Source organism: Pseudoliparis swirei, chromosome 5 (genome assembly GCF_029220125.1).
Source record: "Pseudoliparis swirei isolate HS2019 ecotype Mariana Trench chromosome 5, NWPU_hadal_v1, whole genome shotgun sequence".
Taxonomy (NCBI): domain Eukaryota; kingdom Metazoa; phylum Chordata; class Actinopteri; order Perciformes; family Liparidae; genus Pseudoliparis; species Pseudoliparis swirei.
In genome coordinates this window covers 20,803,882-20,829,101 of record NC_079392.1, presented here as the reverse complement: position 1 = coordinate 20,829,101, position 25,220 = coordinate 20,803,882, and the positions used below count along the sequence as shown (strand labels likewise).

The 25,220-nt window shown below is 43.0% G+C and overlaps 1 protein-coding gene across 1 annotated transcript in view; it reads right to left on the bottom strand.

The window, feature by feature from the left end:
- Positions 1 to 15,268: 15,268 nt before the first annotated feature.
- LOC130193801 (probable voltage-dependent R-type calcium channel subunit alpha-1E) overlaps positions 15,269 to 25,220 on the bottom strand; it is a 66,934-nt gene continuing 56,982 nt past the window's right edge. Inside the window, 14 exon segments of the mRNA XM_056414548.1 lie at positions 15,269 to 17,900; positions 18,059 to 18,240; positions 18,675 to 18,822; positions 19,022 to 19,150; positions 19,346 to 19,517; positions 19,696 to 19,802; positions 20,090 to 20,190; positions 20,332 to 20,439; positions 20,534 to 20,639; positions 21,630 to 21,726; positions 23,315 to 23,442; positions 23,552 to 23,726; positions 24,591 to 24,682; positions 24,912 to 25,097. Of these exon segments, the coding sequence (XP_056270523.1) occupies positions 17,343 to 17,900; positions 18,059 to 18,240; positions 18,675 to 18,822; positions 19,022 to 19,150; positions 19,346 to 19,517; positions 19,696 to 19,802; positions 20,090 to 20,190; positions 20,332 to 20,439; positions 20,534 to 20,639; positions 21,630 to 21,726; positions 23,315 to 23,442; positions 23,552 to 23,726; positions 24,591 to 24,682; positions 24,912 to 25,097 (2,289 nt within the window). The 3' untranslated portion in view covers positions 15,269 to 17,342.

The following is a 25,220-nucleotide window of genomic DNA, read 5'->3' as shown; positions in this document are numbered from 1 at the left end:
TGTGGTGGAATCTAACCGATTGCCCTTTTCGTCCTCTTTGTCCTTGCGGTCCAGCCTCCCCATGATAACCCTACAGACGGAGGAATGAGGGTTTGACGGATGACTCGAAACAAAAGGCTCCAGTCTGAAGCTAAAGTGACGACTTGACCAAACAATACCCGACACTTCTGTCATACCCACTTCTTACAATTGGACAAGTTCAATCGAGCAACTAAAATAGTGTGAGGCTAAATGCAACAATAATTATATTGACATGTATATTGGGGGTCCCCATAACATTAGAAGTCCAGGCCACTCTTACCCACTCACCCAGCTCCCCTTTGCTGCCCTTCTCTCCTCTGTAGCCTTGGGGACCCTACGGGGGCAAACACGGAAACCAGGAATACATTGACATGTATGACATATAACATATACAATATATCATTCCATTACATACATAGTTTACATGTCTCTTAGCAGATTTACCTGTTCTCCAGGTAGGCCTGGAGGGCCCGGATCAGCGTCTCTTACTGGGGTGCCATCTTGCCCAGGCCGGCCCTGGGGGCCCAGCATACCTTTGGGTCCGGGATTGCCCTGAAGAGAAAGAAAAAGAGAAAAATGGATAATCTGATAAATATGTTTCCTTATTTGTACGACCAATCAGTGATGAAATAATTAATTGAATCGTATTTTACCATATTGTACCGTTTCTTAAATCATATTGTTAGCGTGCTAGCTGTTGAAAATATATTGTGTGTGTGTGTGTGTGCGCATTGGAGCGGACGTTGTAGTGAAAATGGATATCCACGTTGTTCTACATTTATTAAGTTAAGTCAATGCATTATCAACCAAAGCCAATCTGTAGTTATGAGTTCAGAGTGGAGTTTCTGTCACAAGGACTGCAGAGACTGTATAACGTACAGTGCGTGAAGCTTATTATTGTCTTTATACATGTGTGACATTTGAACAGGTGTAGATAAAATACTCCTCATTGATGTGTTACGGGATGAAGCCTCGCTGAAGACTATAGAGAGATGCAAATTAAAAAGAGGTACCTACTATTTCCCCTTGAACTCCTTTTCGTCCTTGTTTGCCAGTAATTCCAGGTGGCCCCTGGAAAACAAAATGAGCCACAGGAGTTCTTCAACAATCCCTCGATGTTTGCGATTGTGGTGATAAAGATTAAACCCGGATAGCCTTTGTTTTTTAAAGTAATAACACTTTTGTCTGCTTACAATTGGTCCATCATGTCCAAGAGGTCCACGAGGTCCTGGAGGCCCCTTTCGTTTCTGAAGATAAAAACATACCAGGTCACAACATATCTTCATGGTATACAAGGACATATATAATTTGATTCACACTGTAAATAAAGAAATAATACTTTGTATATAAATCTTGTATTGCAAAAATACAGATTTTACATGGATTGAATTCATTTTTTAACAAACACCCACCGGCCATGAAGAAACCAGCTTTTTATAGATCTTCTTTTTCTGAAACGATATGACAAAGAGAAGACACTTTTTGTATTGGAAACCTTTTTTTTCTAAAAACTAATCCTGGAACCAGTTTATGTTGAATATAAAATAAACTCCAAAACAATAACCCACAAATAAAACATCTTATTGTCAGCAAAAAAATATGAACTAAACTTTCAAATTTCCCGAATAAATGTTTTAACCTTTAACTTGTTTGAGCTATAATAAATGCTTTACATTAAAATATGTAGAGGCAACAATAGACCAATATGCAAAGCATTATTAATACTCTAATACACATGAATACATGAATAAAAATACACAAAGTATTAATTATAGCATACTAAATTACAAACCTGCTATTTTTGTTAAGGCGCAATAAAAAAACTAAGACATTATATTATACAGGCAGGGAACTTATACTTATACTTATTTCACCAGATCCAAATATAAACAAGTGTTTACCTTGAAAGCCTCCCACTCTTCTTCATTGGTTTTATATACAACAATGGCAGATATCCCAGGAGGACCGCTGGGGCCTCTATATCCTGTCTGCCCGGTCCTCCCCATAACGCCTTGATAACCCTAAGGACAGAAAATCAAACTGTTTAATTGGGAAAACACAGAATGAGTCTAGATTTATTTGTCTACATTTTGTTTAACGTGGACAGAGATACAAACGTCTTTTTCATTCACAATCGATCATTTAATTTAATCCATGTTTGACCACTAGGGTGCAGAAGAAATCCACATAAAAATGAGAAAACAGCCCTGAGATTAACTTCCGATTGATCCTTGTTGGCAGTTGCTGTGTCATTTAACTTCAGTATATCTGAAGTTCATATTTATAGTATTGTATATCTGTGTAATATGGAAATTTAAATCTGATTGTGGTTCTCTCAGAAGCTTAAACTGCAGTTGTGGTTTAAACCAATTAGCTCTGTCTTGCAGAAATAAGTGGCTCTATCTGAGGTTAAATCAGGGGTGGACGTTATTGATTATCTAAGATAGTGAGCAGGCAAATTCTCCATCGGACATTAATTATGGGATTAACTCTCAAAAGTAATTTATATGAAAACGGGAACCATTATTTTCTTTGGTTTCAGTAAAGCAGTGTTCAGTTTTTCAGTCCCTGAAAGCTACAAGTCTGCTGAGACCCTCAGCTCCTTTAAATCCAGATTAAAGACTCTTCTGTTTGCCTTTAATTACAACCAGAACCAATGATATTAATCAATTTCTGCATCCTACTACTGCATTTTATTTCTCTACCTGCACTGCAACTTTTATTCTATTTCTTGCTTTTTGACAGTGTTCTTTTTACATTTTAAATGAATGTTTTTAATTGTTTTTAAATCTTGTTTTCGTTTGCATAATGTGTTGATGCTTTTAATGTTTTTTACGTGAAGCACTTTGAATTACCTTGTTGTTGAAATGTACGATACAAATAAATTTGCCTTGTCTGAAGAGGACTACTCAATAGTTTAAATAAGGCTCACAGTTTAAAGTTGTATCAGTTTAGCTCCATACCTACCTTTTATTCGTTGTTTTCATCCTGTCTGCCTGTTTCACTAACTATTATGTCATTCCAGATCCTGCTTCTCATCTCGTCAGTCCAACTCCCTTCACCTGTTCTCTCACCTGCCTCTGATCACTCCCACCTCGTTAATCCCTCATTCCCTTCACCTGGTCTTCATGCCCGTCTCACCTGTTGTCCATTCCCTCGCTAGTCCCTGTCTGCTTAGGTCCCCTCACTTGCACTTGTCCTCTGCCAGATTGTCTTGTGTTTTCCAGTCCTTGTGTGTTACATATTGTGTCTATATATTTCTTAGTGTTCTGTTCCTGATGATACTCTGAGTAAAGGATCATTATTTGCCGTTCTGTCTCCTGACTTGTGCTATTGGGTTCATACTAATCGTCCCGTGACAAAAGTTATATTTAGTATTATATAGTTGAGGTAAATAGGGATATCATATTATTTGTATTAAATGTATAGACTATTTATATTAATTGATTTTGTGAGAATTACAAATTAAAGTTGAAGAAGATAATAGAAGGGAAGAACTATAATGCGAGGTACTTCTCTTCGGCATAAGACAAGATGATAATTACATTAAATCAAATGCTATACTATTCAAAGAATATACATTTAATTCATGTATTAATTGACAATGAACTCAATAAATAAGTGAAAATATACATATTGACCATTAATTGACAATGAACTCAATAAATATGTGAATATATACATATTGACTGAATTTAGAATAGAGCCAAACCCTTGAAATTAGCTAATGGACCCTGTTAGTCCCGACAAAGCTAGCTCGTAAAAGATGGTGGCTGATCTGCTAAATGCACGTAAAGCTAGCTGTCACAGAGCAACATGAGCATCTTAGTCCAGTCGTATTTATTTTAGAACACCTGACTAATGTAAGGCTGATATACATTTTGCATCTCTGGTGTGGTTGACCTTCCCCTGAGAAAAATCTCTGGGCATTTAAGTTCGCTTGCTAGATAGACACGAGCTCTTTTCACCTGCCACGGCTTTCTTTAAGTTTTTATTGTTGTTTTTAACTATTCAACTGTTCATCCCCCCCACATTGTAACACTACCCCAAAGCAACTGAAGAAATACCCCTGGGGTACTAGTACATTTACAATGTCAAGCTGCACATAAGGGTGCAGAGTTGTGCAGTATGTTTGACACAAATCTGTTTAGCGCTACGAGCAGTTTGACTCAAATAAAAGTTTTTTGATTCAAGGTTTCATTTAAATCATACTTTATCTCCTTTAGGTCCTGGTGGTCCTGATAGCCCAGGTGGACCCTCCAACCCCTGATGAATGAGTGAGGAAGAACAGTTAGATCTGGATAATCATCAGAGAAAACACTCAGTTCAACTTTATCTGTGCTCATTCTCTTGACAGAGAACAGTTCAAACAAAGCTGAAGACATCCCAGGTTATCATGTCAGCATTCTGATTGATAAAAAGAAATGTATGTTAATATTCTTGAACTTCTGGTATAACAACACTGTATACAGTCTTGCAGTCTTTAGTCTAACATTCCAGAAGGGTGACAGTAACACCGGTTCCTCCCCTCTACCACACACACACACTTGCATGTCTTTATATGTGCTGAAATTGACACAGATATATGTTGCCACCTCAGACATCGAATCAGTTCCTCGCAAACTCAATTCCATCCAATGTTTTGACAGAAAATTAGATGATAATATCACATAAATGTGATTAAAATGCCCTATGTGGTTTATTTGTGCATTTATAAACGTTTTAACACTGTACTCAGTGTCACTGTGAATACATCTGACGACGACGTTCTACTAGGACCTATAACGAAAAACTATAACTTCAAATGTGAAATCCAACTTTGATTATTGATTATGAAAATGTTACACAGGTGCTGCTAAATGTAAACAATGTCCTACCCTTTGACGTTTGATCCCAGGTCTTAATCCGGCCCCCTGACGTCTGACTGTGTGTGTAGGCGGCTGATTGGCTGCTTTAACATTCTGCTGGGGGGATTCAGTCTCTGAGGAGCCTTCAGCGCTGAATTGGGAGATCTGATAAGTTGTGGACTGATTATAATCCCCAGAAATGTCAGTTTCATTCTCAGGACTTTCTTTTTCCATCTCTGCATGTCTTTGCACTTTCTCCTCCTCTTCTAAATCTATTTTGTCCAACACCCCACTCCCCTGCTCTCCAACTGGAAGGTGTGGTGGTGATGTTTCATTCCTGGGTGAAACGGTTTGCAACCCGTCTTCCATTTCCTCTTTTTCTTTCGTCTCACCCGCTGAAACATTACCCTCCGTGTTCCTGGTACTTAGACTTTCTCCGCTTTGGGGTGTGGAAGTTAAAACAGTCAGGTTTGAGGGTGGATCTTTCTGAGGCGCAGCAAAGTTCTCGGTTACATTTTCTTCTGCTTGTGGATCTTCTGAAACTGGAGGTGTCATGACGAGTGGCGATGCCTCCTGTCTTCCCTCTCTTACTCCTTCTTCAGATGAAGGGTACACGCTGGTGACGAACCCTGATTCTGTGATGGGGCTTGAGATAAAAGTAGAGCTAGTAGCAAACTGTGGCCCATTAGAGAAAGCAATCTCTGGACTTGTAGTTTCTGCATCTTCTGAAGAGATCCCTGTTCCTGTGGGGTTCTCGGCTTGAACATTAAGGCCCAACATTTTTGTTTCAACACTTTCATTGTTACTAATTATGGAATATTTCTTTGCTTCAATGATCAGATTATGAGTCCTGGATGTGATGCTTCTTTCTGTGCTCAATGGTTCCTCCATTGTCCCGAATATGTCAGGGTGAGCGTTAGAAAACTGCTCATTTCCAGTTAGAGAGGGAGGCTGCGTTTCAGTATCTCCACCTTGATATACCTCCTTATGCACAGCTGTTATTTTATCCTTTTCTCTGTTGGTCAAGTTTACAGTCTGAGTGTCCGGGTCAGCCGGGGTTTTCTCTACAGCTTTGGTGTGCACAACCTCTGGGTCATGATGTGACTTCAGAGGGGAAGTGCTGCTCACTGGATCCAGATTTGGTGTCACCTCAGTGGGACCAGCCTGTAGAGTGGTGTCTTGAGGGGCTTTGGGTGACGGTCTGATCTCAGGCTGAAGGGTCAGCCCATCTATAGCAGCAACCTCCTGGGAAAGGTTTGCATAAGGGAGAATATTACACAACATGCACTGTGAGGGCTGAGCTCATTTTAAAGTAACAGAGATGTGAGCGCAGGAAAGTCAATTCTTGTGTGTTTTGTAATTGCCTCCTCAGGTATCTCCAGCCCTTTTATTAAATCACTCTAAAGCAATTTAGTGATTAATAAATATAAGCAGTTGGGTAAAAACAATAATGAATCCCTCAGGGATGCAACGAAACAAACACACAATAACGAAGACCATGTCTCTTAAAGTTACAGTTCAGTCTTGTGCTTTCTTTGGCGGTGTTAAAAGAGTCTGTTCAGAAATGGAAACACTCCCACACACAAGGATGGGATCACACTCAAGTATAACATGCAGTTAGTGTCCAAAACAATTCACATTTTTATGATGTTAACCCTCTGAGACACAATCTGCCGTAGTGGCCTACGACAGGACTGACGGATGAATAAAAAGCACTTTTTTCCCACCTATTCTTCAGAATAAGACCGTCCTCATGAGACTGTGGGTGTGTACCAAATAAGCTTCATTGCTATCTCCCTGAACTGCCTATTAGTTTTGTGTCTTGAAGTTTAGCAAGCTTGGATAATTCCCACAAAGCTCCACCTAACCTGTTCAGGCGCAATGTTTCACAAGTATAGACTTTGACTGGCTTAGATCAAATTTAAGTCAGACTTCAGACAGACATCTAAATTAATTGGTTGCACAATACTGTCTAGTTCTTGGATGACTAATTTGCCCTGCATTCGTACCTGCGTTGTTTGTACCTGTGTTGTTCGTACCTGTGTTGTTTGTACCTGTGTTGTTTGTACCTGCGTTGTTTGTACCTGCGTTGTTCGTACCTGCGTTGTTCGTACCTGCGTTGTTCGTACCTGCGTTGTTCGTACCTGCGTTGTTCGTACCTGCGTTGTTCGTACCCGTGTTGTTTGTACCCGTGTTGTTTGTACCCGTGTTGTTCGTACCTGCGTTGTTCGTACCCGTGTTGTTTGTACCTGTGTTGTTCGTACCTGCGTTGTTTGTACCTGTGTTGTTCGTACCTGCGTTGTTCGTACCCGTGTTGTTTGTACCCGTGTTGTTCGTACCTGTGTGTCTGTCAGAGCTGAGCAGGTGCTGCTGTGATCTCGACAGTGCTGCTCTGCTGCTGTTGGATCTCCTGAGACAAAGATCATCTGCTGGATGGTGCCCTGAACATACCACAGAGACACAGCAGACAGTCGGTGAGCATTTTAACCTTTGTGCTTCACTTAAAAACAAAAACAGAGCACTTTGACAACAACAATGCCAAAGTTATATATTTGTATTCATTTTCTATTTACACTAAATGAAATCCTAACACCAACTTCAATTTTGAGAATCAATATTAATTAATTTCCATTGTGTGTGTTAATACATATTGTCACTACTTCATTATTTTCTGTATACTAAATGCTCAGTTTTATTTGTCCCCCTGATTTATTTATCAGGGGGATGCCAATGATTAGCAACAACATTCATTTTTGCATTTTAATTATTGTGTGCAGTGTCAGATTTATTAAAAAAACTCCTAAACTGCTAAACAAATACCACATATTCATATTATTTTCCAGTTTCATTGAGTTTGATTTTTTAAACCTACACAAGTCTTGATCATAGCTGCCAAATATGAATTATTTTCAGAATTGTAACTAAGCAAATATTCTGATTTCAATGTGTTTCATTTTTGTCCAAAACGTGTCTGTATTTTGGATACACAATTTTAGGAGCTGTGGTTGAAAAATCAAACAAACAAAAACCCCACCAAATCATATGCCACATGCATTAACACAGCCAAACTTATCTAAAAATGTAAATTAAAATGTTACCAAATGTCCCTGATGAGCCAGACTCTGGTTTACAGCTTCAGTTAAAGCATTGTATTATTGCAATAGCAATCAGCACATGCTGTCTCTTCAGTCTTTTTCTATGCCACCACTAGCAGGCGCAGAGGTCAGAAACATTCAAATAGTAATGCTTTAAAAGTGGCATATCATTTCAACACTGTTAAACTGCACTTATATAACTACACAACTGTCGTGTAGCACATACAACATGTAGACGTTAAGATTTAAAGTATCATAAATACAAACTTGATGAATTTTTGGAGAGAAACAATAATATAACCACAGTTGGAATCCTCTATACATTTCCCCTGTGCCATGAATCACAAACTTCTGCCACATTGACAATGTGTCATCTGCCACATGACACATTGCTGATGTATGAGAGCATTATTGACTGACTAATTAACTAATTAATTTAGCTTGAAACTATATTTGATAAAACAAAAAAGATTTAATGTTCAGGTCTGAATTGAAATAAGGACACATGCATAATTTAAGTGGAGTGTTTAAGTCAGTCATCACAATACGCTGTCAGCAGTCAACATGTAAGAGTGTGTTCGGTAAGATTATCCACTGATTTGTACACATGCATCACTCCGTTTGAGTATTTGAGTTTATATTTATCTTTCTACAATTTCCAACAGTGACGAAGACTGCGAAATTTTCAGCACAGCATTCTATGAGATTTACTGGTTGATGTGAAAATCTTGTCTTGCCTTTCATCCTCTCACATGCACACGTAAGAAGCCCCCAATCCTGACTGAAATATGTGAGCTAATGGTGAAACACCATGAAACTCACACAAAAACTGGTGCACGGTCAATAGCAATGCCAACCTTTTCAGGAAAACACTTAAACCCCATTCAAGGAAACAGAAAAGCTAGTTAAATATAAAATGGTCAAGTATGTTTTCAAAGGTCAGAATATTATCTACTATATCTTTTCACAGCATATTTCCAGATGGCACGAGAAAACTCAAAAGTAAGAGAACAATTCCAATACATCTTGAGGTAATCAAATGATCTAAAATTTATAAACAAACATTTTTAGAAATTAAGTAAGTTTTTCAAAGCCCTTTGCTTTCATAATTTATTAAATTTGAACAGACTTTATGTTTCTAAATTTGAGCTCGACATTTCAACAGAGATTAATAATGCAGACAATCAGACTTACGCAGCTCAGCAGCAGTAGCACCACCACAGCACTCTGCATGGCTTCTGATTAAGGTCACTTCTGGACTCCTCTGACAGCGGTTGCTTTACACACTTAGGTTCAGGGACTGAACTTGAAAAACACACACACACCCTCCCGCCGAGAACCGAGCCCAGCGCTGGCCTGGCCGACCACACTATACAGCACAGAGAAATGATGAACCCGACAGACCAAGCCAGACGCCCTAACTCTCACCCAAACACCCACCCCCACACACACACACACACGCACACGCACACGCACACGCACACACACACACACACACACACACACACACACACACACACACACCTCTCCTGCTTCCTATGGCAACAGAGCGCCAGACATGTCAGTGTCCACCACTGAATACTCAGCAAGTTAGAACAGAGTGTGAACAACACACTTAGGTGTGTTGTCTACCGGGGCTGTTGCTGTCCTGTGGGTCTGTTGTCGGGGCAGATCGATGGTGAAGGTGAGACTTAATAGAAAACACATGTCACTGATGTGGGCTTGGGATGAGGGACACACTCCTCATTAGCCATCTTTTATTCTAGTTTTATTACCACTCCAACTTGTGCATTGCTGATTTATATTTGTATTTACAGTAAGACAAGAACCAAGGTTAAAAGGTTAAAAAGTTTGCTGGGTTTCCCCTTTTTCCATAAATGCACAGAGAGCGTCAATAAATGGTTCACATATATTTTGAGATTGTAATTATTTTAATTGATTGAACCCATTCGTGCCCTGAACTTGAAACAAATCAACCAACTAAGTATTGTGTTATGCTTAATTTGCCATTGAACTTGAGCCCTCCCTCCTCCATCTTTTGTTGGGTCGGGAGGGGGCGGACTGTGGCCCAGGTGAGGAATGTGACATTGAGATCAGAAGAGTGAGGGGCTGCTGCCCGAGGACGGATGTGTCTTACGGTAAAGGGAATGTGGTGAGGACGCGAAGCTCCTCCCAGCAGCGTCAGGCCTAACGTGTCGATCTGCAGCTGCAGGCCGAGGCGCCAGGGGACGCTCTCCTGTAGACGACAGTCCAGATACAACTCCAGCCTGGACCGAGAGACGGACAGGGAGAGGCTGTGCCACAGTCCATCCCACAGAGGAGCAGCATGAAACCTGTGAGACAGACCTGTGAGAATTATACAGCAAACATGGCCAGTGATTTTGTCTTTCAGCTTCTGAAACCCTAGAGATTAGTATCTACCGCGTAACTGCAGGGCAGTGTTTTACTGTCCTCTCTGATTGAAGGTCCACAGCAACAATGTGCTGACACACCCTGGAGTACATTTCTAGATCCCTGCAGCAAGGTGAGAAGTTACACAACCCAACGGTGGAGATGGTATGTTGGTCCTAAAAGCTATGTGTCAAATAAAAATAATCCTGGTGTCCCTCAATTATAGTGTCAAAAGATGAACTGGTTGAAATGCTGACAGCGAGACCCAGACTGCCTAATTTGGGGAAAGTCCCATTTAAACAACTCCAACAACGTGTGCCATCAGAACGCCTTTCAGCTGATCGTCACATTCACAAAGTCACTTTAAAGCTTTAGCTTTAGTTTCAGGGAATGAATTGGAGTAAGTAGTGTAAATTAAAATCAGTATGCTTTGCATTCTTCCATCTTTAAAAAAAATCTAAATATACAGACCTGGTCTACGCGGCTTTTGCTGGCTTTTTAGTTGAAAATTGATACCTTTCTATATCTAAAAAAATAAATAACTCAAAGCATCGTGACTTAAACATCAAGTCAAGTTAAATTCTACTTTGATTGGGATTAAACCTGTTTCAGCACTTGTGTTTTCTGCAAAGGTTATGCATTTTGACCATGAATATAATCAAAACACAATTTCACACATTTAATGCTGGATGTTTGTTTGATCATCATGTCTTCATCTGTGGTTGTGTGAGTGTTTATGTGCGCGTGTGTTTTCTCACTCATAGTGTTGTTCCCAGGCACTGACGACAGTGAAGAGTCTCGGTCCCACCTTCAGCTGAAAAAGCTCCTCCCCTTCCTGCCCTAAAATAACCAACAGCGGCGTCTCCTCGGACCAACGTTGACCCAGACGCAGACGCATCAGGACACTCAGCTCCTCTGGAAAACTGTCATGTAAACGTGAGCACATATAACACAAATAAATGTACACGTACAGAAGACTCGCCCACACACACTCATGTACGCGCGCTCGCGTGCACATTTCCCCTCTCTGCTCCTTCACTGGAGATGGACAGCGGGATGAGAATACAGGACAGTGTAGATTTGAAATCCACAGAAGTGGCATCACAGAGGAGACTGAAGAGTGACGCTTCACATGTGAATGTAAACTGTATCACAAAGCTGACAGATTCAGACGGCATTAACGCCGTGTGTGTGTCAACAGCCAAGGTCAAGTTTAACACCGGAGCCTTCAGATAAATCCTCTCAACCGACACACCGTGGAAAGAAAAACCCTCCTAGATAAGCAGGTTGGTCGTCACCCATGACCTTGTCCCTTCTGTGGAAGTGAGAAATCCGTCGGAGCAAAACATCTAGATTATAGCACGACAAACAAAGTAGAGTTAGTGAGTACATTAGATAGAAATATTGTAATTTTTGTTTGATTTTGAACATATGGCATACATTTGAATCATGGATATATTTATAAGCAATGTACAATACATAACAATATTGACATGTTTTTTGTAGGAAAAGAATAAAGTTTTATTAATGCAAAGACTGCATAAGATTGGTCGGATGCAAGTGGGTAGGATTAGTATATAGCAGAAGAGTATAGTTTAGGTGGGTGTGAAGTGGAATGGGCCATGATGACGCACACCTCCTTGTTCTCCTGTTGACTCTACGAAAACAAACCCTATTTACTCACTAAGAAATGTCACCTGAGAAGCAATGCAGTAGTTTTTTACGTTAGATCCTGTGTTGAGTTTAATTAGTAATACTTACCGAGGGCCGAATATTGCAGCTGTTGGTAGGGACAGTGTGGCATATTGTCCGATCTGATATGCCGGACATCCTCGGTCATCTTCTGTGGTTGAAATATTGTAATGAGTGGCTGACTGCATGTCCAGCAGCTGTAACAGATCCACTTCTGCAAACACAAGACAAAGATAGATTAATGAATGAAACTAACTTTCATTGAACAAGATTCAAACTGAAACAACACTGTACATTTATGGGTTAAACTAAAGTGGATAAGTAATGCTCTCATTACTCCCCCACGCCCCCCAACCCACACTCACACACAGCCAACATAGATGTACCTCAGCCCAAGTTCGCCTATTCAGGAGTGGGGGAGTCCAAATACAGTAGGGTAGAGCAGAGAGAGGCTAAGAGAGTGACTCTTGAGAAACTGCTGAGCACTGAACAACAGCAGCAGCAGCTCTCACTCTGCTTCTGTCTCTCTGTCTCAGGCAGATCACCCAACTCACCCCCACCACCCTCCCACAATGTGCAGCGAGCTAAATGAGCTCTACTGGTTACTGCCGCTTTGAAAGACAATGGCAATGCAGCAGTCCACCCCCCCCCCCCACCCAACACCACAAGCATCAGCCCCCCACCCCCCCCAGCCCCAGGGCCTCACACTCCACACCACACTCTCCATCGCTCTCGTCACCCTCGTCATCCTGGAGACAGTCAAACAAAAAAGCAAAACCCAGCAGAAGAGCGGCAGCGCGGCCCGACTCCCCTCCCCCCCTCCCTGAAGCACAAAGCAGCTGTCTGTCTCGGTGTTCCGACATCTTCAACACCTCCCTGAGACATGCCACGTTCAGCCTGCTTCAAGGCCTCCACCATCATCCCCCCCCCCCAAAAAAAGATCACTCACAGGACTCTGACGGCAGGCCCGCCCCGCCCCCCCTCTGTGGTCATGTTGAACGAGCGCTGGTCCTGTCACACCTCAAGACCATCACCCACCCCAGTTCCCGTACAGGCCCAACAGCACAACAGGCAGTGTCTTGCATGCAGTCAACATGGCCCTTCACTACATCCTCCAGCATCTGGACTCCCGAGAACCTCCACCAGTGGACTTCAGCTGATGGACTTCCTGCCTCAATTCCATCATCAGGACAAGCTCTCCCAGCTGCCCGTCCCCAGTGCCTGCTGCAGGTGCTCACTGACCGACAGGACTTCAGACTTGACAGTGACAGGAAGCACTACGTGAGGCTGGGGGAGGCTCGCCCAGGCTCCGGACCACCAGCACGGGTTCCTGTTCTTCTGTTTCTCCTCTGCTGTTCTCCCCTGCACCAGTCTCCAGTCCACCAGCAGTCAAGTTCCCACCAAGCCCTCCTGACACCACCTCCTCACATCATTGCCGGGGGAGGACCGGATACCACTGAGGTGGAGACACCCTGAGACTGACTGCCTGCAGCCAGAGCAACCTGCAGCTCAACGCTCACAAGAGCAGTGGAGATGGTTGTGGAGGAGGAGAGCAGCCCACCCCCCCCCTCTCATCCTGTGGTGTGACCCCTGTGGCCTGTCGTCCCCGTCGTCCTACCTGCTCCCATCTCCTCCATCATCTCCCTGGACCTCAAGTGGCTCCATCTCCCAGCCAAGAATCAGCAGAGGATGTTCTTAGAGGCAGCTCTGAGGCAATTCAAGGAATTAGGAAGATGATGTACGATTCTCACACAGCCATACGGCCATCATCATCATCCCTCCATCACCCACTCCCACCCACCAGCCACAGCCAAAGACAAGCGCAGGCTGCAGAGCCGCAGGGAGAGGGAGCAGAATCTCGGCTGAATCTGCCTCTGCCAGGTTCCAGGTCCTTCCAGGTCACTGAACTGGGCCAGAGAGAAGATTGCGACCCCCTCCCCCTGGACACCTCCCCCAGGTCCTCCTCGGGGGGCGGGAGATCCATGCCCATCCCTCCACCCACCTCTCGCCCCATAGCTTTTCCGCGGTTCCGGACGGGGACCATCCGGGACTGACTGACTGACCCCCCAGGACTACACTTCTTCCACCCCACCTCTCTCCTCCTCCTTCTTTCCCTCCTTCCCCTTCTCCTCCTCCTCCCTCTCCTCTCCCTCCTCCCTCCCTTGATTGTTTTGTTGTTGTGTTGTCCAAAAATTGCACACCAAAAAAAAAAAATTCCTCGTTTGTTTGTGAAAACATTCATTCTTTGGCAATAAACCTGTTTCTGATTCTTCTGATTCTGATTCTGATTCTTTCACACCTGCAAGTGTCACATTTCCTCTGTCTCTCCCATGAACCTTTGCTTTGGGGTGAAGGTAACATTGCTGAGGTGTGCTCACTTCCCCAAACAGACCATCTGCATGTTTCACTATCGACAAACAGGCTTGAACCCAAAGCACCGGGAGCAAAGATGTGCTCGGCATCATGTCCCCAGTCTGGAGTGCAGAGAGAGAAGTGGTGCTGGCGGAACATCTCGGCTGCCGTGACACATGGACCATACAGGTTGGGACCTGAGGGCCGGGTCTAACTGGCATCTCGGTCACTCGGCTCGCGTTCTGATGTCTCACCTACCTCACCTCTGCTCCGCTTCCAAGACACTCAAACCGTTGCACCTGGTTATTTTGAGAATATCTGAGCATACATAGAAAATGCCAAAAAACAAAGTTCCTGGCGGAGTCAGTGGGTTCAGTGAAAACCATAAAATAGCATGGTTTCATAAAATTCATCAACCTGTGTTATTTATCATAGACTAATGGCTTCCTGACTTTTTTATTCTACATTTATTTTACCCTTTTGTGTGTGTGTGCATTCAACATAACAACAAGCACAAGATGTGAATGCTGCAGAAGAATTTCATCAAGTGCAGTTATCTCTTATTGTAATTGATCATTATACCCACATTCACTTTAAACATAAAACCCCAGCTATTGCTAATATAAGGTAATTCAATTATGTTGGTCTAGGAGTTTGTCATTCTGTTGTCAAATCTACAATAAAGACAAGAATTTCCCCAAAAATATTTAAAAAAGAAGAAAATATATACTATTTAATGGTTGTCATATATTTCAGTACAAAAAAGACAAGTGATCTCTCTTTAATGGTTCTTTTAACAGATATGTAAACACTTCTTTTGTTAAAGTCGTCGACCGGCATCATGATCCAAATAAAATATAAACGGTGCAATAAATTAAACATGGATTTATTTTGTACAGTTTATACTACATATTTACCAGAAAGCTTCTCTTATCTATGAAATCCAGGCTTGATTGGGAACTCTTTGGGCGTGCTTCGCCAGGCACAGATTAGGTTGTTCTGTACAGAGACGGACATCAAGGTCAAGTCCACGGCTGAGTTGTACATGTTAAGCACGGTCCTATGAGCGACAGGCTGAAGCCGTAACCTAACCTGTGTGCTGTATGAATCAAGCTTCATCGTCGACACACTTCAAAGGTGGATTCTCTGCTAAAATACATATTTTTCAGTCCAGGACAGGGGAGTGTGACCTTCTCTGGCCTGTGGATCCTCAGTCCAGATAAGTCCTGTGTTCACATTTCAGAAACATGTCAAGCTGAACACATTACATTAACACAATAGCACGTGGTATAAATATACATCTTATTTAAGTGGAACAACAAATGGTCGAAAGTTGGAATGTTCAAAGATTTCGGCGGTGCTGGGACTGAAAAAAACATGAACATTTCTCTGCCTGCTGTTTCATCGTTACTCTGTTGGTGTGTTGGTTTAAAATCACATTTAATAGTATGCATACATACAAAATTAGAACAATCCGGCAGCCCTAAAACACATCCTTGGCCCACATCTCTCATTCTCACCGTGATCATGCATGTTGAAATCACAATAACTCTAGAGCACAGAACAGACCATCATGTGTGATTTCACTGATACACGGGCCTCGATATGGCTGAAACAATGTGGTATGTAACCTATGGACGCACCATAATGTGCCTGTTATTCCTCTTTTGTAAAAACATTCATGTTGCATCGGATGTTAAAAGGACATGAACTTTTCATCATCACATGAAAGAAACCACGTTCCTGGCTCTGTGTACAGGAAGAAAATGGCTTTAGTCGCCTCTCTGACGCGACATCGACGATGGTTATCCAGCACAGGAACGTGGAGAATGAACATCCATTTGCCTCCATGCAGGCTGCCGGTCCTGCAGACGGTTGTACTCAGGCAATAGTCGTTATGTTCATATAGAGTAGATGCAGAACACTGGTTGTGTGTGAAACACCCACTAGTCCTTATGACGGTCTCGTCGTCTTGATATCATGCTGACTGACCTGCGAGAGACACTTTTAGTCCTTCTGATTATCGTCTTCATTTTTTCAGATGGTGATATATTACAAATTCAGTGGTCCAGTATCCTGAGATAAAACATCTCTTATTATGTAGATCTCCAGAATCGTTTCCACATCACAAAGTGGGGCTTCAGTTGAAGGTACATCATCATTGCTTTCACATGAGGACCAAAGAATAACCGTTACTAGAAGTTTTGCTGACTGTAAGGTCTGGAACAAGATTCCCTGTATTGGCTATCTATTAATTAGTGACTGTATAATGCCCTTGAACCATGTCAATACTCTTGTAAACAGGAACTATGTTGAAGTCTAAATTGGAAAAATCAGACTGAATCAACCCTTTTTTCAATGCTACTCTTAAAACTAGGCACAATCAAGACTAACAGCAACCCTCTCGAATGACCTAAACATAAGAAACAAAAGCTAAAATACATTCATCGTCTTACATTTGTACATGCTACCTCTATGTTCATCGACACAGAATGCACTCAGATCACTTTCTTCATTCAAAGAGAGGTTTGAACATCTTGGATCGACGATTCACCGTATTTTGTTCAACAAACAATCAAAACACAAACTTGTGAGGGAACGCTTGGCAATGCTTGAGTTTGCTGCTGTGATCTCCTAAAGTACAGTCAGTCTCTGCTGTTCTCAGGATTTGGCAACTTTTCTCTAGCGAGAGTACACACACGCACACAAACCCACTCTCGGGTCCACACACACAGCCTCCCTCCAGCTAAAACAAACACACTCACTCACACACACACACACACACAAAAACCCCATTGCAGACAGACACCCAAGTGTCCGGATTAATAGCAGTGGAGTTCAGTCCTGCCTGGTATGCTACTGGCACTGAGAATACAAGATCTCAGAGCCACAGAGGAGCTGGTGCCTCGTGGAGCCTCTCCCGCCTCCTCTTTGTCTCTAGTTTTTAGCAGCGGTCGTCCTCATCTGTATCACTTAGCAGCTCGCTGGCTCTAGCTGGACCCGCTTGGCCCAAGTGCTTCTGGTAATGCCCGTTAGGAACCTGCCAGGAGTGTCTGAGCTGAGGAGCGGAGCTTATAGCATTGGCCCGCCCCAGGCTGGTTGCCACGGCAGTCTCAAAAGTAAGGGTATCCGGCCTGTCGCCTGCCGCTCCGCCGCTGACGCCCCCGTGGAACGGTAGGTAGGGCTCAGAGATGTAGCGATGAGGAGACGGGTTGCTGGGTCCTGAAACCTGACCGCCGACCCCTGACCCCTGAGTTGCAGTTAGAGGGTCGCCCTCCTTGTCAACCCTCCACGCGGTCCCCGTCGAGCTACCGGCGCCATCCTGAGGCTGGGTCTGATCCTCAGAGGGGGCTGCTGGTGTGGAAGAGGTGTGGGCCTGGGAGACCAGAGGGGAGTAGGAGATGTACGGTCGCGGGCGAGACGGTGTCTGCGGCAGCTGCCGCCGATTACGAGGAGTACCAGACTCTGAGGTTGAATGGGCCGGGCTGCCTGATGGGTTCCCCTGCAAACAACAGAAGCACAATGATCCACACGAGTCCTGCTGGCTTTCTTCCAGGTGGTGCACTAGATTCACAGGTTCAAAAAAGTCGCTCATTTCATTTGGGTCACAGAGTCTGAAACTGGCGCCTTAGTGTGCGATTAAACCTGTTGCACTCCTACCTGTCTCTGTAAGTTGTGCGTGCGCCCTTCGCTAGGAGAACGTGACCGTCTCCGTTCACATGATGGATCGAGGCTGCGCTCCTCAGAGTTGCAGCGGGACACGTCCGGAGACAGCAGGTGCCGCCGTTCCTTAGATCGCCCTCTCTCGTGACTACTTGTTTCTCCGTGGGTTATTCGAGGACCTGAGAGGCGTTTAAGATTTCAGGTTAGTCCTCAGTTTTAGGTCAGAACACGTAAAACATCCTTGTGGATATCACAGTGTTAAACATATCCTAATACATCGATTTAACCAATTTCAATGGAAATACGTTTTTTTTTCACCATGTAAATTACAGGTTAAAATGATATGATTGCAAGAAAATCGAAGGAATTACACTCTAAATAAGTAAGTATGAACACTGTTTCATTTAGATTTGTTCAATAAACTAAATACATGTAATGAAAACTTTTCACTCTAGCCTGCACTTTAGTCACTTCAGCTAAAATGTGCTGAACTCATGCACAGCGGCGTAAGGTTTGGAGCAGATACTGGACATGGATTTAGATTATTTTACTTCCATGACTTCTAAACTTTGTTCTGAATATGAATCAGACAGCATGAGGTGTGCTCAGTGACCTCTGTAGCTCCTCTGACGAGGCTGGTATGTGCCGTCCGGACTGATTCTCTCCAGAGAGTGCTGCTCCTGCCACAGGCCGTTCACACACTGGTCTCCAATGGTGGAGAAGGAGCGCTTCATCAGCTTACTCTCTGCTGACACCCCAGGCTTCACACATATCAAACAACCAGGAAGGAATCGCATGAGTGACTGTGAATGAGCCCTAATATAAACACACTCTCTGATAATAAAAACACACAGATACATACAACAAAAGTACAATAAATAATGTTCTTAATTTAATTTTAATACGATATTTGTTAGCTACTGAATATCGGTTTGAATAAAAGTCATGACTCTTTATTACCGGTGGATCAACAGCCAGTCTGGGCATGGAGGACGCTCTGATAGATGCCGTCCGCTGAGGTGATTTAACGGCTGTCGCGTCCTGCCTGGCCTGCTGCATCACTTGGTTATACTCCACGACTCCTGGTACCTACACAAAGACCACATTTGTATCCCAGTACAGATAAGGCATATAGTTCTTGTGGATATTTAAATTACATTATTGTTGTATTCTGTCACAGTAGTGAAACTAGCAAATAATAAGAGGTTGGCTATTGCCATTTATGGACTCCTGGTCACTAGTTGATGACAATCATTATGCAGCTTTCTCAATACTACAGTATACCAGTGTGTGTAAATGAAGGTGGTGGGGATGTGGGTGGTGGTATGGGTGGTAGGGTGAGCGGTAGTTGTCGTCATTGTCCTGTTCTTCCTTCTCCTCCCTGGAGCGGGACAGCGGCTGCAGGAACATCTCTTGTGGGGAGCTGGGGCTATGTGCCAAGAACCCTCCTCTGGTGCTGAAGGAGCACACACATTATATATTATATAACGCATAAGGTACCCGCATACATGTGTCAATCCTAGTTGATGATGATAAAGGAACAGAAGGCAACTGACAAGTCAGTCAGTGACCAGATCCTTCCAGCATAAATACACACAAACCAATATAAATAACTTTGTGAGTTTTATATTTACAGAGCAGATCCGGCGCTGTGTCCGAGGAATGAAAGGGATTTGGCATTGCATAGGATTTCTTGAGGCAGAGAGGAGGCATCCATACGCTGGAACATCGGCGCATGTTTCTATAGGGAAAGATAAACACACACAGGGGTAGATGGGGAACTGAAACAGAACCTTCTATAATTAACATGTGGACATGGATCAAATTAAAACTGTCTGGGTCTAAGCACATACAGATCTCAGGCTGAGTTTTAATCCAAACAGGTAGACCTTATGTAATATTGTAATTTGTGCATATTGACAAAAGAAAAAAAGCGTTCAATAGAATATCAATAGCACATCAGCGGCTGCTATTGATTGGTGGTCAAAAAATCATCTTAATGCACCTAAAGATTAAAAAAAGAAGGACCTGTTCCTCCAGTTGCTGTCGGAGCTTCTTGGCCTTGCTCTGCTTGTAGTAGTCCATGATCATCATGGCGGCATAGATCTTCCCAATGGTCATGTCACTGGCTGGAAAAGGAGAAAGCATCAGACCACTGACATGACACTTTAAGGGTACATGATTAAATAAAACCCCACTTCCTACTCCAGGTATGATAGATAGCATGTATGTATATGTTTCCTTTCATTGAGTGCACTGTCTGATGTGACCTTTGTGAATGGGAACCAGCAGATCTAACGTCTTCTGAGAGAGATGAGGCCAGATGACACCGATCTCCTTGTGCAGGTCCAGGTCCATCTGATTTCTATCCTCCTCTCCTGGAGTTGTGTTAAAAAAAAAAACGTCAAGTGTGATTAGGAGTTTTACATCACAGTGAATGTGTGCCAGTAAGGTTTCGATCGGCGGTCTAACCTCTGGCTATCTTAACCTCCAGGGCGGTGCGGATGAGGGCCATGAGGGTGGAGGTGAAGTGAACGGACATGTCATCGTCCACGGGCATGTTCATCAGGACTAGTCTCTGATGGCAGCAGAGAAAGCATCGTAGTCAGACACAACCCCGCGCACAAGAATACAACATGCCACAATGAAAACGTGGAAGCTCAGAGAGCATGTGGTGGATCACAACGTCTTTATAATGACGGAACTATTGTCATTATTTAGAGATACCAAATTACAGTTTTGTTTTTTATAGTTTTTAAAGCCAAATTGACGATTGATTTCTCCAACAGATTTGACAATGAACTGTTTAGAGTTTAAATGATCAAGGTTGGACAAACACTGTGTTTGCTCTACAATAAACTACATTTGAATTAAAAGGAAGGCTGGAAGCAGAAACACCCACTCCTCAATAAATATGACACAGAGGTAATTAGATAATCAAATTATGATTTCAGGGCAACTGGCTTCAGACTAATAATGAGCAACCATGACCTTTCTGAGCATCATTACAAAAGAAAAAGTAGATACTGCTCATACAACAACACAATCACTAGTGTTCATCTGCGATGGAGCATGCTGCACACACACAAACACACACATGCAAACAACACACACACACACATACAGATCATGTCATATTACACAGATATGTAACATTGGGCTGTTGCAAGAGGCACATGCAGACGGGTACATGTGAGAAACAGATATGTAAGAAAGACATGAGCACATTCAACAGCAGACTTCTTCAAATGACACAATTTAGCATGTAGATGTTTGACAACTTTATGATTCATGTTCTCTGAATGGTTTAATAAATAAACACCACCAAGACTCTTTCATCCAATTACAGATAATGACGCCTTATTTTCTTCTGCCAAGATGCAAAGCAAAACAAGCAAATCATCACTGCAGCACTTATCCTCCTGCCAATGAAAAAACACTTGAACTTCAACAAGCCATACTGGATCATATGCCAACATAGAAATAATGCGTTGTTTTTCCAATGTGTGACACACAAAATGAGAGTTCACAGTGCCTGTCCTTATTGAGGCTCTAGTGTTCATTCTACCTTATATGCCAACTTGGAGGGGCATTTCCTGCCCAGGCCTAGAGGTGGCGACATGTTGGTCAACATCTCATACATGTCAGTGTAATGGATACGACCACTGGGGGCGCCAGGTAGCCATGAAGATGGGGATGAGAAAGAAAAGAAAAGGAGAAGGGAGAAGAAAGAGGAAAGAGATGATGTTGGAGATGGAATTGAGGAGTATGGGGAGTGTACCAAGAGAAGGAGGAAGAAAATATCACAGGAGTGGGTGGAAGGTAAAAGAGAGGGGACAAGAATGGAGGAGATACAAGAGAAAGGATTATTCAAACAAAGCATCACATAGAAGTAGGGAGTAAAGTATGGGAAAATAAAACAGATTGTATTCTTTCTATGCTGCCATCAGGGCATAGAAATCTGGGAAAAGGAGAAAACACGATGAGCAAAGGAATGACAGCCTCACTGGATCTGGTACAAATATCAAATACTTACGTTGAGTAGCTTTGCATGTGTGTGAGAGAGAACTAAACACATCTTTAAAACCAGATCCAAAAGGTAGAAAGAGACAGGCCTCCCCCAGACTCTACATCTGCATCAAAAGTATAAAAGTATTCATTTTAAGATCCTTTTTAAAATGATAATCCTGAATGAGGGATGTCCTGAATCTTAGTACCCTAAAACCCGAGAGTCGTCATTCTTTGACCTGAATAAAACACCCCTAAAAGGTCAAGCAGGGCGGTGACAGCTGGTGAAGAGAAGGACAGAAGGGATAGGAGGAGCTTAGAAAGGATCCCACACGAAAGAGGCAGAGGGGTGGTGTTTGTAGATATGGGGGAATCAAACCTTGCACGCCACCCTGTGCGGGCAGTTCTTTCCAAAGCCCAAAGGAGGTGAGATAGTGCGTACAACTTTGTACATTTCCTTATAGTGGAGCCTTGCACTGGAAAGAACATACATGTCTTTAGTTGTGCATCAATAAAGCGTTGTAGTGTCGGGGTGAATGAGGCCTACATGAAACATGTATGGACATACAAACTGTATAAAATCAAACTTTTTTCGCACAAATATTTGACAGGAGCAAATATACTAAACAGACACCCCAAAACTCCCAACATGTGTGTATAAGTGTATGGAGTGGCTTTAGTCTGTTAATATTTTACAGCATGACTGTAGAACACATCATTTGACATCAATGAAATCTGGAGATTTGCTGTGTGCACAATCTCGAAGCCTATCGGTCTCACGATGGATACGCCTCTGGGGGCCACAGATAATATTTCTAGGGTTTCCCTTCCTCTTCAAGACTTTTTCTTCTGTACGCCGGCCATTGTTAACGGTCTGATTAGCCAGAATGGAGTTTGAGTTAAGAGACAACGTCAATGGCTTATCTGTATAAAAAGATATCTGAAAATAAATGTAAATGCATTGGAAAAGGGAAGCTACATCGTAGTCAGACGATAGGCGTTTAAAAGATTGCATTTCGGCCGGTGTGTTCCGCCTCTTTTGCTCTCCACATGGACTGTTTAAATGGTAAATATTGGTAAATACTTCTCGGACTACAAACGGAGTGCAAACAGAAACCAGGATGCTCGCAATCTTGGCCCTTTGCCGACGGATTCTGCATTTATATGCAGATATCTGTTTATGGAGATTAGTGTATGTACAGCTTTACTTCTCATGAAATGTTAGTGTAGCATCGAGACACTGACCAGGCGGCGCGGTCATACTCCCCCCAGATCCGGACAAACTCATCCAGGTGGTGAGGACCTAGGATGGAGGAGTCTCTGGTCAGATACTCAAAGTTATCCATGATCACAGCCACGAACAGGTTCAGCATCTGGACCAGAGACCAAGGGAAAAAGAGAAGCCAAGATATTTATTCACATGAGGATGTAAAGTGCTTGAAGAGTGCATTCATCATTTACTCTTCAGTTTCCCCGTCTTACCAGGAAGGAGCTGAAGAAGACGAACGAGACAAAGTAGAAATAAGCAAAGTCGGAGCCGCAGCCCCCCTCCTGGTCGGACGTGGGTACGGCGGAGGAGAGCGAGGTGTCCGTCTCACACTTTTGTCCCCCCAGACAAGACAACATGATCTCCTGCCATGATTCCCCTGTGGCACTCCTGGACACGCACACATTACACAACACCAGGAGGAGGAGGAGGAGGGTGGGTTAGGACTCGAGCAGTCTAGCTCACAGTTTATTCACAGTTATGTCTGCCGTCTCGTCGGTGCCCTCAAAGCATCGAGACTCAGAGACGCTCGCTTCAGAGACAGCTTCAAGATGTTACAAATGTGAAACCTTGTAGTGTCGTAGTTATTCATACATTTACAGTTTATTCTCTATGCATTGGTGCTTAGATGTCAATGTTCTATACAGTTGTATTTTAGGTTAGTTTTACTGCAAGTGTAATGCATCCAGCAAGTTATCCTGCCATGGATCATTTGAAAGATTTCTGAGCCAAAGAGATTGATTTCCGTCATATTTAAAATGTGCATTGTTTTTCTTCACGGAAAAAACTTGAACCTCAACATGGAGACCCAAACACAACACTCAACAATTGTCTTGATTGCCATTTCATTATTTGACCCACTCTGCTTTCTAAAACTCTGAGTGTTTTGCACAGCAATGTGCAAAGTGGTAAGTGGTACCCAGCAGCATCTATCACCACTTGACACAGAGTAGCCCCATGGGTACTTAGGAAGCAAAGCTTAACTACCATAACCTGTCAACATTATTCACACTACATTAAGGAAATGTGTTATTTCGCAAGCCAAATGTAGCAGCGCGTGCAGTTTGGCTCTCAATTTAACTGAGACTAACTATTCTGGAGTACTGAAGCGAAGCGACTGGATTTAGCTGAGAGTTGAATTTCAGATTGGATCAAGGAAAAGCTCCCACCATTGTGTCTATTTTGATCAAAAAGAAACAACATGAAGTCGAAAACTACTTGAAAATCCGGACTGCCGATCTCAAGGTGTCCTACCTGAAGAGCAGCATCAGAGCCCCAGAGAAGGTCTTGAAGTTGTTGTGCTGCGTAATGTGAGTCTCCTCGTTCAGCTTAATATTCCCAAACACCTGATTCACACACATATACACACACACACACATAACAATGACAGAAATGATGTCATGCCCCGCCATTATGCATGTGCTTTTTTTGGTGAGCGTTTATATATTTCACCAACACCAACAAACTTATGATGCTGAGGGACGCTGCATAAAAAATGTTAAATGTTAAATATAATATAATATTAAACACTATCTCCACAAAGACAGAGGCTGATCTATCAGGTGTCTTTCTAACCTGCATGCCAATGATGGCGTAGATGAAGAAGAGCATGGCGATGAGCAGGCAGACGTAGGGCAAAGCCTTGAAAGACTGGACGAAGGTCCACAGAAGAATCCGGATGGTGTAACCTTGTCGGAGCAGTTTGATCAGACGAGCTGCTCTGAACAGCTTCAAGAAGCTCATGTTGAACATATCAACAAACTGGTGTCAGAACACAGGGGAGAGGAGGGAAACTAGTTTACTGGTGAGACGTCAGCTTGTCATACACAGGAAGACAGTCTTACTGTTTACATAAATCCTTAAAATCAAAGGAAACTGTGCAGA